This window comes from Trichoplax adhaerens, genomic scaffold (assembly GCF_000150275.1).
Source record: "Trichoplax adhaerens TRIADscaffold_11 genomic scaffold, whole genome shotgun sequence".
In the NCBI taxonomy this organism is placed as follows: Eukaryota; Metazoa; Placozoa; class Uniplacotomia; order Trichoplacea; family Trichoplacidae; genus Trichoplax; species Trichoplax adhaerens.
Genome location: NW_002060953.1, coordinates 651,093 through 667,004, shown reverse-complemented (window position 1 = coordinate 667,004; position 15,912 = coordinate 651,093). Strand labels below are relative to the sequence as shown.

Here is a 15,912-nt window from a genome sequence, read left to right as displayed (position 1 = left end):
ATATGCAGATACAACCGGTAGAACACCTGGTTATAAAGCACAACTTGAAGGGCCATCCTATAGCGCTACCAATGGAACTTGTATTCAATTTTGGTACTATATGAATGGCTCCGATACCACCGCTTCGTTGAATTTTTATGCTGCAACATTCTCCTCCAACGGAATTGCATTATGGAGTATGACTGGATCACTTGGAAATCAATGGATTAATGCATGGGTTACCGTTAAAGCCAATTATCGTTGGATACCTGCTTTTGAAGCCGTCGTTGGTAATGGCGCCAAACATACAATCGCTGTTGATGATATTAGAATTGTAAATGGCGCATGTCCTCCACCTGGAAGTTGTACCTTCGAAAATGGCTTATGTGCCTATTACAATAGTTTATTGGATAGTTTTAATTGGATCATTACTAGTCCTAGTCTGCCAGGCTTTACTGGTGGGCCAACAACTGATGTTACTACCCAAAAAAATACAGGCTCCTATATTTATGCTAATTCAACTACTCCTTCCGGTGTCACTACTACACAGTTTGCTCGATTTTATAGTGAATATTTGCCAATTACTGCTGGCCAATGTTTAAGCTTCTGGTACTATGTTAATGGTGCTAATCCTGGCGATTTAACCGTCTACATCAGACGACGCAATACTGGTCGAGTTTACTACCTTAGCCAAATTAAAGGAGCTCAAGGGAATCAATGGAAGCAAGGTAATATTACTATTCATAGTATAACAACAGCCTACCAGATTATTTTTGAAGCCAAAAGGAGTCCTGGTATGTCTGGAAATTTCGCCATCGATAATATCATATTCACTCCTGGTCGCTGCGCTGTCAACAACTTGCCTATTGTAACACCATCACCAGCACCACAGTTACCTTATGGATGCACATTTGAGACAGGTGTATGTAATTATACGCAACCATCGGATACTTCACTAAAATGGAGGCGTTTCAGAGGCTCAACAACAAGTACTGGTACAGGACCACGACATGATCATACCACCGGCAATGGCTACTATATGTATATTGAATCATCATTTACACAACCTAATCAAGTAGCTATTTTACAACCACCGACTGTACAAGCTCACCCTACTACCTTCTTTTGCTTCCAATTTTGGTATTGGATGCATGGCCAAAGCGTTAACATGTTAGATGTTTATGCTAGCAATGACGAAGGTGCTCGACATCTTATTTGGAGTCGTTCTGGGCCACAAGGTGACAAGTGGAAGATAGCACAACGAAATATTAGGACTGGTATTCCCTATAACTTTACATTCGAGGGTTACACCGGTGCAAACTTTTTAGGCGACATTGCTATTGATGATGTCCAATTCTTAGATAGACCTTGCGTATTATATAACGATGAATGCGATTTCCAAGAAGGTTGGTGTGGCTGGCTTCAAGATCAGGGAGATACATTTAATTGGACAAGAAAAATAGGTCCAACAGGAACTCCTAATACAGGACCTAGTGTAGATCATACATCGCGATCACCTACAGGTTATTACATCTATGCTGAATCCTCGACACCACAGCGACCTGGTAGTCGAGCGCGAATTATCAGTCCACTCAAAGCTTCAACCAGTGGAAATTGCTTACAGTTCTGGTACTATATGTACGGATCCACTGTTGGTCTATTAAATGTTTACATGTTAGCAGCTGGTCAAAGTCAATTAACTACTCCTCTATGGCAACGTTTTGGCAATCAAGGTGCAAGATGGCAAATTGGTCAAGTTACTCTGAGGAGTCCAAATGCCTATAGAGTTGTATTCGAATCAGTGGTTGGCAACGGAATATTTGGTGATGTTGCACTAGACGATATCGCATTCTTGCGCCGACCATGCCCTCCACCTGGCAGTTGCGATTTCGAAAATGGCTTATGCACATGGAGTAATGTCGAAGGTGCAGCTGATCAATTTGATTGGGAAATTACATCAGGCGCAACAAATAGTATCGCTACTGGTCCACAAAGTGATCATACTCTCGGTACTAATAAAGGCCATTATGCATATATCGAAACATCAAATAGTCAAATTGCTCCGCGTGCAAAAGCGCAATTAATTAGTGAGATTTTTAGACCGACTGGAAATGCAAGATGTTTACGATTTTACTTCCATATGAGAGGTACTACGGTAGGTGCTTTATCTGTATTTATGCTTGGTGACGGTTTCCAAACACTATTAGCTAACGTTATCGGCCAACAAGGTAACGTATGGATACAGGGTCAAGTGCAATTTACTGCTACAACCTCTTACCAGATTATATTCCAAGCTACCAAAGGCAATGGATTTACAGGTGATATTGGGCTAGATGATATTTCTTTCTACGATGGCGTCTGCAATGGCACTGTTCTACCACCACCGATACAACCGACAGCTGTGGTTAGCAATTCACCGTATAATTGTAACTTTTCTAACGGTAATCTTTGCTTATGGAAACAATCGACGAATGACAACTTTGATTGGTCTTTGCGAAAAGGAAGTACAACAAGTGTAGGACTTGGGCCACAATACGATCATACATCAGGCCTTGGATATTATCTCGATATCGATAGTACTAGCATCACTGCCACTAATTCAAGTACAGCACCTTATGCAGATATTTATAGTCCATTCATTGCTCCAACATCTGCAACATGTTTCCGCTTTTGGTATCAAATGTACGGCGAAAAAGTCAATACATTAGAAGCATTTATTGATAGAGATTATTCCACGTCCAATATATCAAGGATAATGATTTGGAGACGACAAGGTAGTCAAGGTAACCTATGGCAAAAAGCTCAAGTAACAGTATCAAGTGGAGTATCCTACTCTATTCGTTTACGTGGTATTGCTGGCAATAATTTCCAAGGTGATATTGCTGTCGATGATATTTCCTTCACACCAGGAGCTTGTCCACCATCGGATGTTTGCGATTTCGAAGCAACCAACAATGGAGTATGCGGCTGGACTAACGATGTTACTGAAAAAGCTCAATGGTATATTGGCAGCAATGGTACACCTACTCAAGGCACTGGACCCGCCACTGATCATACAACTCAAACATCATCAGGCCATTTCCTATATATTCATGCTGGACTTGAATTCAGAGGCGATAAAGCACGAATCCAAAGCCCTGTACAATCTCCAGGCTCACGTTGTTTATCATTTTGGTATCATATGTCTGGTAATAACATTGGTATCCTTCAAGTCCTAATTAGGTTCTTAAATAACGCTGGAACAGGCACATTAAGTAATCCACGCTGGAGGCGTACTGGTAATCAAGGTAATCAATGGTTATATGGTAGAGTTACGCTTAGAAGTTATATATCCAGCTGGAGAGCAGTCTTTGATGCCAGTGTCGGAAATGGAATCCAAGGTGATATAGCCATAGATGATGTTGGTCTTACAGCAGGTGCCTGTCCCGGACCGGCCGATTGTGATTTCGAATCAAGCTTATGTACTTGGGCCAATTCCTTAAGTAATGATATTAATTGGATCCGAGGTAGTGGTGATACCCCTAGTGCTAATACTGGACCTTCAATTGATCATACTCTTGGTACACGCTTTGGTCATTACATGTTTATACAAAGTAGTAATTTACTTAACACTCAGTTTGCTGTTAATGGCAAAGCACAACTTGTCAGCACTCAATTCTTACCCATAACTGCAGCATGTTTCAGCGTTTGGTATAATATGTATGGTGAGAACATTGGTACATTATCGGTATCTCTTAATCGAAATGGTGCAATATCGGTTATTGGTCAAATCTCTGGTAATCAAGGCGTAGGTTGGAAGCATGGACTAGTTACTATCAGTAGCTCAACTATCTTTAGAATTATCGTTCAAGCTACAACAGCAGGTGCTAGTTCAGGTGATATTGCCATCGATGATTTCTCAGTATCATCAGGTATTTGCTCCACTAACTGTTATAACGGCAATGGCAATAGCTATCGTGGTACATCATCTCGTACAAAATATTCTACTACATGCCAAAATTGGAATCTGCAAAGTCCTCACCCACACAGCATTGTGCCGAGTAATTATTCAGCAATGGGTATAGGAAATCATAATTATTGCCGTAATCCTGATAATAAGCCAGGTGGTCCATGGTGTTACACAACTGACCCCAGTAAAATATGGGCATACTGCAAAGTGCCTCAATGTGGACCTGAACTCCCACCACCAAGTAATATTGTACCATTGAATGGGCCAAATGATTGCAATTTTACTAACGGTTTTTGTAGTTGGACTAATCAACCCAACACACCTCTCCAATTCATAAGACGAAATAGCTCAACTCCAAGCTTTGGTACAGGACCAACTGGCGATCACACTACTGGAAATGGCTACTATATTTATATTGAAGCAACAGGTGCAAGGAATAAAGACTATGCAAGGCTTGTTAGTCCTAGTCTCACTGCATCATCAAGTCGTTGCCTGTACTTTTGGTATAGTATGTACGGAGCTGATGTCGGTACTCTCAATATATATCTCCGCCAAAGCAATAAAGATACACTTGTTTGGTCGAAATCAGGTACTCAAGGAACTCAATGGTTATCAGGCAATCGACAAATTAGTAGTACAACTCCATATCAACTTGTTTTCGAAGCAGTTCGAGGTAACGGATTTCAGAGCGATATTGGTCTTGATGACATTGCAATCAAGGATGGTGAATGTCCTAGAACTGTCGATTGCACTTTTGAGATCAATACCTGTCAATGGATGCAAGATAAAGCTAATGCATTTAACTGGACTCGTGCCAAAGGTGGTAACGATAAGCAAGGATCTGGACCACCAACAGATCATACAACAAATACAGCAACCGGTTATTACATGTATGTATCATCATATAGTAATCCCAATGCTAAATCACGTTTAGTTGGGCCGAAATTTCCACCAGCTGCTACCGCTCAACTTAAGAAGTGCTTGGTATTCTACTATCGCATGACTGGTAATGCAGGTACACTCAAAGTATACAGTAAAGAAAAAGGTACCTTAAGTAGCGCAGTATGGAGTCAAAGTGGTAACCAAGGTACGACATGGAATATAGCTCAAGCTACACTTAGTGGATTAACTAGTCCATGGCAAGCGGTTATTGAAGCAAGCACTGCCAGTGGAGATGGGAACATTGCTATTGACGACTTACAATTCCGCGATGGAGCTTGTCCACCACCAGGCAATTGTAATTTTGAAAACGGTCTTTGCACTTGGACAAATGTTAGAACTGGAGATACCTTTGACTGGACCGTTAATCGAGGTAGTACACCTTCATTCTTTACTGGACCATTTACTGATCACACACTAGGAACATCGGCGGGTAAATATATGTACTTGGAAGCAAGTAATGTTAACACTAGTTCGAAAGCTATTTTACAAAGTCAAATGTTGCCCCCAACTACTTCTCGCTGCTTCAGCATGTGGTATCACTTCTATGACCTCTTCACAAGCTCCAATAAGGTAGGAAGTCTATCGGTCTATATAAAGAGGCAAGGTAGCCAATTTGGTACATTATTATGGATTCGTAACCAACTTGCATCCTCAAGAACATGGCAAAATGTCCAGATTGTATATTCTAGCACTCAACCTTACGTTATTCAAGTCGTCGGTGTGGTAGGTCAGGTGAAAGTAGATATTGCTATTGATGATCTATCATTCTTGGCTAATTGTAGTAGCTCATCGCAGCCAACTCCAACACCAACTCAACCTGGTCCAACACCAACCTTGCCACCAACATTATTCGATTGTAACTTTGAGAATGGTTTCTGCAATTGGCAACAAGATGTTGCTACCGATACTTTCAATTGGACTCGGAATCAAGGATCTACATTTTCCTCTTCAACCGGACCTTCTGTAGATCATACCTTAAATAGTAATCGAGGTTGGTACGCTTATTCGGAGGGCTCCTCTAGAAATGCAAACGATCGTGCTCGCTTAATTAGTGCTTCAATTCCTCCAAATTCTCCTACTGCATCTATGTGCTTCCAATTTTGGTACCATATGTATGGCGAAGAAATTGGCACTCTAAATTTATATATCAAAGTAGGAAATAATTATGGACCTGGACCATTGTGGACTAGAAGTGGCAATCTTGGAAATGTCTGGCGCCATGCCGTCCTTGAATTTACTCGACCACAACCTTTCCAATTAGTATTGGAATCGACACATCCTTATGGTTTTTCTGCTTACCAAAGTGACATTGCCATCGATGATCTCAAGTTCAACTATCAAGGGTGCCCACCACAACCAATATGTGAATTTGAACTGCCAACCCTTTGCGGATACTCTCAGGATATCAGTGATATGTTTGACTGGTCTTTTGGTAATGGTAACAGTAGCAACGGTCTTGGCCCTGCTATCGATCATACCTTAGGAACTCAATTTGGCCATTACATTTATGCAGTCATGGAAAATCAACAATTAAATGATTATGCACGCTTAGAATCACGCCAACTTCCACCGACTAGGCCAAAATGTCTCAAGATCAATTATGTTGCTTTTGGATCTGGTGTTGGATCCATCAATATCTATACGAAGAGTTTTGGTAAATTGAATAAAATCTGGACTAGAAGTGGCACTCTACTAAGTAATTGGCTAGTTTCTCAAGTAACTATTTCAAGTGGCACATCGTACACAATAGTACTTGAGGCTGTACGCGGATCCGCTAATGTTGGTATTTTAGCTCTGGATGATATTGGCACAACAGACGGTGCTTGTCCTGCACCTGGTAGTTGCAGTTTCGAAAGTGATTTATGTTCATGGTCGAATACTCAGGTAGGAGATAATGCTGACTGGCAGCGTTGGAAGGGACCAACTCCAACATCTTCTACCGGTCCAGTGGTTGATCATACGCTAGGCACTCCACAAGGTTATTATGCTTTTATGAATGCCGATAATCTCCGTCCTGGTAACAAAGCACGACTTATGAGTGAAGTATTCCCAGCATCAAGTGGGCGATGCTTGACTTTCTGGTATTTTATGTATGGTCAAAATATGGGCAGCTTGAATGTTTTGTGGATGTATGGCAATAGTGCTAGCCAATTATGGAATATTAGTGGAAATCAACAACACTACTGGAAATATACTCAAATCAGTGTTCCAAGTAACACTCAAGCATATCAACTAGTATTCGAAGCTGTAAGAGGTACATTTAGGCAAAGTGATATTGCTATTGATGACATCAGCATCTATAATGGTGCCTGCCAACCTACTACGCCAACTCCAACTCCAAATTCTTGTGCATTCCGTTGCAAGGATGATAATTCTTGTGTTGCATCTAATAAGATATGCGATTACATCTCAGATTGCAAAGATTCAAGCGATGAAGCAAAGTGTGGTCGATGCAACTTCGAAAGCGGTATTTGCGGATATACAATTGGCAATGATGGCGAATACAAATGGATACGAGGACGTTATGGCTCACCTGCTTCACAAAAAGTACCATCTATCGATCATACATTAGGATCAGCAATAGGGTATTACTTAGCATTAGCAGACGATAAGGCATTCTTTGGGCCAGCTAAATTTACTAGCCCTAAGTTAAGCCCAACTGGTTCAGCTTGTGAAATACGATTTTGGTATTCCATAAGTAACAGTGTCTCCTCTAGTGTTACTGGTTCAGTTGAGCTATATATGAAAGAAGACCCGGCACCTAAAACGCAGTTAGCATCTGTTACTGGCATTACTACTAATACATGGAAGCTTCAAACTGTTTATTTCGGTGCTAGAAGTAACAGTTTTCAACTTACTTTTGAAGGAGATAATTCATTCTTTAGTCCATCTAATATCGCTATTGATGACATTTCCTTCTATGAATGCAAATTACCGCCAATTCAACCAACATGTAGCTCTAGCTTATTTAGATGTCAACGAGGCTCCTGTATTCCAACCAATACAATCTGCGACTTTACAAATAATTGTGGTGATTCTAGCGATGAAGTCAATTGCAATACACTTGGATATACACGTTGTGACTTTGAACAAGGCTTATGCACTTTTGTTCAATCTAAGAGCGATGACTTCAATTGGAGGCTTGATAAAGGTACAACATTTACATCATCTACAGGTCCATCACGCGATCATACCCTAGGCACAAGTTATGGACAATACCTAACTATTGATTCCTCTTTTGAAACAACTGGTGAAAAAGCTCAAATATCTTCAACTTACTGGGCTCCTACACTTACTGGCAAATGTAAATTACGTCTGTATTATCATATGTACGGATCTAATACTGGAAGTTTAAATATATATACTAACTCTTCATTGTCGCCTATGAAAAAAGTTTGGTCCAAATCAGGTGATCAAGGTGATAGTTGGTTAAGAGCTGAGGTCTCATTCTTTAGTACAGGTTATTTCTCAGTTGTTATCGAAGCTACCGTAGGTGGTTCTAAAGGTGATATTGCCATTGATGATATATCATTTACGCCCGATTGTAAAATTTATAAACCAACCGTTGCACCAAACACTACTATTGCTGGTACTTTACCAACCCCAACACCTTCAACAGCTACTCAATGTGCTAGCTGGAATCAATCAAATTGTGGAGCTTGCACTTTTGAAACCAGTACTTGCGGATGGAAAGATATCAGCTCTGGAAATGATAAATGGAAACGAGCTAGTGCTGTTATCGGTGGCCCAGCTTCAGATCATACTACTGGTTCGTCATCTGGTTTTTACATGTATGTAAAATCGCTTAGCTCTATCTTCTTTGCTAGATCATCAGTAATGATCAGTAGTAAATTACCACAAGCTTACGCTACATGCAAAATACAATATTTCTATTATCAAAAAAGTGGCGGAAGCTTATCACTAAGCATAATAAGTAATGGTGTTAGTACCAGTCTGTGGTCAAGATATGGTACAACAAGCAGAACTTGGAGGAATAACACAATTGGCATAGGTTATCGTGATGCTGGCTTCCAATTACGATTCAGATACCAGCCCCCATTTTCGCCGCTGTTCGGCACTTCTAGTGTTCAGGCAGTCGATGATATCTCGTTTATGGATTGCCGATTTCCGCCACCGCAAGTCTGTAATATCGGTTCATTCCAATGTGCCAATGGACTATGTATACAACCATCACAAGTTTGTGATTACTCTAACGATTGCGGTGATTACTCAGACGAGAATAATTGCAATAATTATAAAAAACGATGTAACTTTGAGTCGTCTATGTGTGACTGGGCAAATGAAGATGATGACAACTTTGACTGGAACAGAAAATTTGGCGGCTCCTTCTCTTCGACAACTGGTCCTAATTTTGATCACACCTTAGGTACCTCTAAAGGTACATACATGTATTCCGATGCCAATTTCGGTAATCAACGGTACTCGGCCAATCTTAGATCAACTTTTTCGGTTTTACCCTCAACCAATTGCATGTTCCGATTTTGGTATCATATGTATGGTAAAGATATAGACAGTTTAACTGTATCCTTGCGTTCTGTATGGCTAGGACCACTTACTCAAATCTGGAAAATGTCTGGTAACCAAGGTGATATCTGGCGAAAAGCATCCATTCAGATTAATGTCGCCAACGCTGCTCAAATAGTATTTACAAGCAAAAATGGCAATAGTACTAATAGTGATATTGCAATCGATGATATTTCGCTCACACCATCCTGCCAAATATCAAATACACCATTATCATTACCTAAACCAACCAGTCCTGGGTGTTCTACAGGACAGCAAAAATGTACTACTAGCAATACTTGCATCGATTCCAACTTATTCTGCAACTTTATAAATAACTGCGGTGACCGTTCTGACGAAAACAAATGCCCGGCAACATGTTCATTTGAGCAAGGAACATGTGGTTGGACAGCACCAGCTAAATCAGGTAATTTAGTTTGGATGCGTAACAAAGGAGGAACTCCAACAAATAATACAGGACCATCCACTGATCATACTTCTGGTACTGCCAACGGTTATTATATGTACATTGAAAAAGACAACGGAAATAACAATGATGAAGCTTACTTAGCCAGTCCTATTTTCCGCAGTCCAAGTAACGCCTGCCAATTTTCATTCTGGTATCATATGTACGGTAGTAGTATTGGCGCACTAAGTCTAAACTATGGCTCACCTACAACTTTAACATCTAGACAACTATGGACTCTAAGCGGTGCACAAGGTAATCAATGGAAAAAAGCTACTGTCCAGCTTCCTCCATGTGCCTCCGGCTTTCAATTAACATTTACAGGTTCAACAAGATTTGGTAGCACCGGAGATATTGCTATTGATGACTTACAGTTTTCTAACTGTGCTAAGCCAAGTCCACCAACTACATGTCCAGGCTCTCAAAAGAAGTGCAAGAATAACTATTGCTATGAAGCCAACCTAGAGTGCGATTTTAATAACGATTGTTGCGACAAAACAGATGAAACATTGCTTGTGTGCTCAACATACACCCGGTGTAACTTTGAAAATGGATTATGCACCTGGTCTCAAGTAACAGGAAATGATGACTTTGATTGGACCGTAGGCCAAGGACAAACCGTATCATCTGCAACTGGACCTAGCACTGATCATACTACTGGTAATATTTTAGGTAAGATACTGTTATCTATTATTGTTAAGAAATTGGTCGGGTTTTAAACAAAGTTATTCTGACAGTTTCTTTTTCTTAGCGATGCTACTGATCTAAAGGCTAAAAAATTATCGTCTTATACATTATTAGGAAAATATCTATATGTTGAAGGCTCATTCCCACAGAAAACTAACGAAACCGCAAAACTTGCAAGTGCCGTTCTAGTACCAGCAACAGCATCTTCCGCTTGTACATTAAGATTTTGGTATAACATGAATGGCCAAGACATGGGCACACTTTCTGTCTATTATTGGACTACCTATGGCGGGACAATGACTCCTTTATGGTCAAAATCTCGTAATCTAGGAGATACTTGGTACAGGGTTTCTATCCCTCTTACTAGCAACAATAACTTCCAAGTAAGTATTGTTCATTAATATTATCTAAGATAGCAAGTAGCTGTAATTACCTATGGCCCTATCTTATCCATCTACCGTAGAATGTATTCTATGCATATATACAGCATCTATGTGTAACATAAATATATATTAATTAGAAGAAAATTCATTGCCTAACGAAGATGTAACTATTTGGCATAACTATATGATACCAACTGATTTTGCAAGGTATTTTAATCATTTCAATATTTGCTATGCAGGTTGTCATTCAAGGTAGAGCCGGCCCAGGATACGCAAGTGATATGGCTATTGATGACATTAGCTTTACACCAGGATGCAAATTTGGTGGCAGTATACCAAATCTACCTACCACAGTGCCAAAGCCAACAGTTCCAGCATGCAATGGGTTTACATGTACTACAAATGGACAATGCATTAAGCAAAACCAAGTTTGTGACTTTAAAACTGATTGCACGGACGGTTCCGATGAAGCCAATTGTGGCACATGTACATTTGAAAAGCGATTAATATTTTCTGACGTTAATTGCGGCTGGTATAATGGTAGCTCGGATAACTTTGACTGGGTTCGTCACAAAGGATCTACTCCTAGCTTTCAGACTGGCCCAGCTACTGATCACACATTGCAAACATCATCGGGTCATTACCTCTATATCGAAACTAGTAATGGAATTATCGGTAATACTGCAGACTTATACAGTTCTATAATCCAATTTGCCCCAGCCACCTGCGTATTTTCGTTCTGGCGCCACATGTATGGTGACTCAATCGGCAATCTTAATGTATTTGTTGCAACTACTAATGGCACCAAGATGGCACAATTATGGGGAAAAAGTGGCAGTCAGGGTAATACGTGGCAGCAGACGATGGTATCGATAGGCCGACGAACTTCGCCATTTAGATTGATCATGGAAGGTGTACGAGGTGCTTCATTTGATGGAGATGTTGCAATCGACGATTTGAAAATGATTAATTGTTCCGCACTTCCAACGTGTACTACACCTAGTAGTTCTCAATTCAAATGTAGTATTAGTAACGGTTGTATCTCGAATGATTTTGTGTGCGACTATTCTGTTGATTGCGGTGTTACTGACAACAGCGATGAATTGAACTGTGGAAACTATCAACAACGTTGTTCTTTTGAAGCTGGTACTTGCGGTTGGACTCAATTAGTTGACGACAATTTTAATTGGCAAAGAGGTGCTGGCGCAGTTGCTTCATCCAATACCGGTCCATTCCGTGATCATACTTACGGTACTTCATCTGGTTACTATATGTACATCGATGCTACTAGTAAATCACCAGGTCAAAAAGCCAGATTAGCCAGTAAACCAATTTCAATTAGCAGTAATGGCAATTGTAAATTACGCTTCTTCTACAGCATGTATGGATCTGGAATTGGTACGCTAAATGTTAAAACACGTACAAGTATAGGGGGTATAGAAACCACTGCTTGGACTAAATCTGGCAATCAAGGAGGAAAATGGTATAGAGCTGTTGTTCCAATATCTAGCAGTCAACCTGTGCAGATTCTATTAGAAGGTATTATTGGAGCAAACTATCAAGGCGATATTGCTGTTGATGATGTATCCTTAACTCCTGACTGTAAGCAATACACTGGTACCTTCCCTGTTACGAGAACACCAAGAGCTACAACACCCACTTTAACTACTCCAACAATTCGTGTTCCAAATAATTGTAATAGTAATCAATTTGGTTGTTACTCAACTGGAACATGCATTCCTAAGAACCTTGTTTGTGATTTTGTTAACGACTGCCAAGATGGGTCAGATGAATGGTCTCAAGGTTGTTTCTCATTGTGTACTTTCGAGAATGGTAATTGCAGCATGACCGGATCGAATACTAACTTTAATAAAGTGACATTTAAATGGAAAACGGTAGCAGCTTCTATAGGTTTAGAATCGAAAGGTCCATCAACTGATAATACGCTCAAAACAGCTAAGGGACATTATGCATTTATTGGTGGAAGTTTTGGATCATCATTTGGATTACCCAATTCTAACTCGAACGCAAATTTCACAACTAAAACTTTCAATTTTGCTTTCCAGGGTTGTGCGCTATCATTCGCCTATTGGATGCATAGCTCAACTTCTGGCATATTAGACGTCTACCTTCAACAACAAGGTTTACCGGTAGCAACTAGGTTAATACAATTACGAGGTGACAAAGGTACATCATGGAATACTGCAACAATTGGGATCGTTTCAAGACAAACTAAATTCCGAATTATATTTAACGCGCGTTATTTTACATCATTTAACGGTGCTATTGCTATCGATGATATTCGCTTTAATAACTGTAGCCTACCACCGATAGTATCATCATGTCTACCAGGTCAATTCCGATGTAGTCGAGGTTCATGCGTATCTAACAATAAACTATGCGATCTTACTGATGATTGTGGTGATAATACCGATGAAATTGGCACAAAATGTCAATCTTATAGCAGATGCGATTTCGAGCATGGCTTATGTAATTGGAGACAAGATAACACATCAGACAATTTCGATTGGACTATGCAAACTGGTCCAACGCCTTCTTTTGCTACTGGACCAGATCGTGATCATACCCTTGGCACTATTGCTGGTCATTACCTCTATATTGAAGCCTCATCACAACAATTTGGTGATCGAGCAAGATTATTAAGTCGTAATTTCCGCACAACAACCACTAAATGTACCATCCGATTCTTTTACTATATGTATGGATCAACGGTGAATACCTTGTCAGTATTGATGAGAACGCAAATTAATGGTCCAACAGTACAGTTATGGTCCAAGAGCGGTAGCCAAGGCGATTTATGGCATCGTGGACAAGTTTCTTTACCGGTATCTAGTCACTTCCAAATTATATTACAAGGATCAGTAGGCGATAGCCACTCAGGCGATATAGCAATTGATGATATATCCACAACGCCAGATTGCTTACCATATAGTCAAGCTTTACCTACTGCACCTACACCTCCAGTCACTGGCGCAACAACATCTGGACCAAGTGCATGTACTGCATTACAATTCCGTTGTCGTTCAGGCCAATGTGTCGATAAAAGTTTGGTTTGCAATTTTAACAATGACTGTAACGATGGTTCTGATGAAACAAATTGCGTTAATACTACTTGCAACTTTGAAAATGGAATGTGCGGTTGGTTGCCGGTAAGCAGCTCAACTGATCCTAACCGAGTTAAATACAAGTGGGAACGTCATCAAGCTAAAACATCAACTGGAGGTAGTACTGGACCCACTATTGATCACACAACAGGCAAAAATACAGGCTGGTATGCTTTCGCTGATTCATCGCCTGGAAAATTTAATGACAGAGCATACCTGCAGACACCAACTATTGGATCAACAGGACAACAATGTAGTATTAACTTTTGGTATCATATGAGTGGATTTATCACTGGTTCACTTAGTGTAGCAGTGCAAGTTGGAAATACGGGTTATAATGTACTATGGACTGAAGATCTTGGACAAGGTAGTCAATGGAAGAATGCTGAAGTAATCATTGGCTTAAGGAGAAATTACAAAGTTGTTTTTATTGCTACACGTGGTGTATCCTATCAAGGCGATATCGCTCTTGATGATATCACTTTTAAAAATTGTAAACCTCCACCAATTTATAGTGTTTGTCCGCCAAATACATTTAACTGTACTGGAGGTTTGTGTGTCAATAATCAATATGTCTGTGATTATGGCAATGACTGTGGTAATAATTTGGATGAAACAACGTCATGTACCAATTATGCAGTTGCCCGTTGTGATTTTGAACACGGCTTATGCTACTTTACCGAAATGAGCCTGGGTACAACATGGAGAAGAGAGCAAGGCTCAACTTTCGGTGCTATCAAAACTGATGCTACTCAAGGCTCTACTTCTGGTTATTATATGAAATTGAGGGACACATATCCAGCTAATGCAGGTGATAGTTCTCGACTTATCACTAAAGTATTCCAAGCAGCAGCACAAAGTGCAAGTTGCTCAGTGCGTTTCTTCTATATATCACCGGGAACATTTATCGGCACACTTAATGTTTATATACGAACAAGTTATAACTCACCTAATGGCTTACAGCGAATTTATACTACTAGCAACAATACTATTGCATTCTGGAAAAAACTTATCCTACCGATTGCTACCTCTTCACCTTTCCAAGTTGTTTTTGAAGGAATCGTAGGAAGACGTTACGATTCTGAACTTGGCCTTGATGGTGTCTCATTTACACCTGGTTGTAAACCCGGTGGCACCATTCCTGGTATGCCAACTCCAACACCAACACAACCTGGCAGCTGTGGCGCCAATCAATTCACTTGTGCTAGCGGAGCTCAATGTATTGATCGTGGAAAAGTATGCAATTTTAATAACGATTGCAATGATGGATCAGATGAATTAAACTGTGGATCGTCATGCAACTTCGAAAACGGTTGGTGTGGTTGGTCAAGAACTCCATACAATTCAGGCATGAATTGGACCCTCACTCTAGCCAATAATACTAATAACCCGAATACACCAACTACTGACCATAGCAAAGTCACCACTCCTGGCCACTATTTATATGTTGTACCCAAAAGTAATTATAATAATAGAATGGTTGCTATGCTAGAAACGGTAACATACGCTAACTCAGGGCATGATTGTCAAATCTCATTTTGGTACGCCATGTCGAAATCGCTTAGCCATCGTTACATTGGCGTTTACATTGAAGACCAAGTCGAAACGAGAAAATTAACTTACATTAGTCAAGATACCAAAAATCAATGGAAAAAGGCTATCGCCAATATTGGTTCTCAATCCAAATTTAAGATCATACTTGCCGGTTCAACGCAATATTCTAAAACTTCTTATGTGGCTATTGATGATGTTCAATTCAGTAAATGTTTGACAGGTGCGTTTATAAATTTTTCTCTCATTTATATAAGTGTACAATGTCTTTCTATTGAATATAAAGACTCACTCGTTTGGTATTAA

At 40.1% G+C, this 15,912-nt stretch overlaps 1 protein-coding gene across 1 annotated transcript in view; it reads left to right on the top strand.

The window, feature by feature from the left end:
- Positions 1–15,912, top strand: part of TRIADDRAFT_59472 (uncharacterized protein) — a gene marked incomplete at both ends in the record, with an annotated part of 16,187 nt that extends 275 nt beyond the window's left edge. The window contains 3 exons of the mRNA XM_002115557.1: positions 9–10,532; positions 10,662–10,930; positions 11,170–15,912. Coding sequence (XP_002115593.1) covers positions 9–10,532; positions 10,662–10,930; positions 11,170–15,912 — 15,536 coding nt within the window. The remainder of the gene's footprint in view (positions 1–8; positions 10,533–10,661; positions 10,931–11,169) is intronic.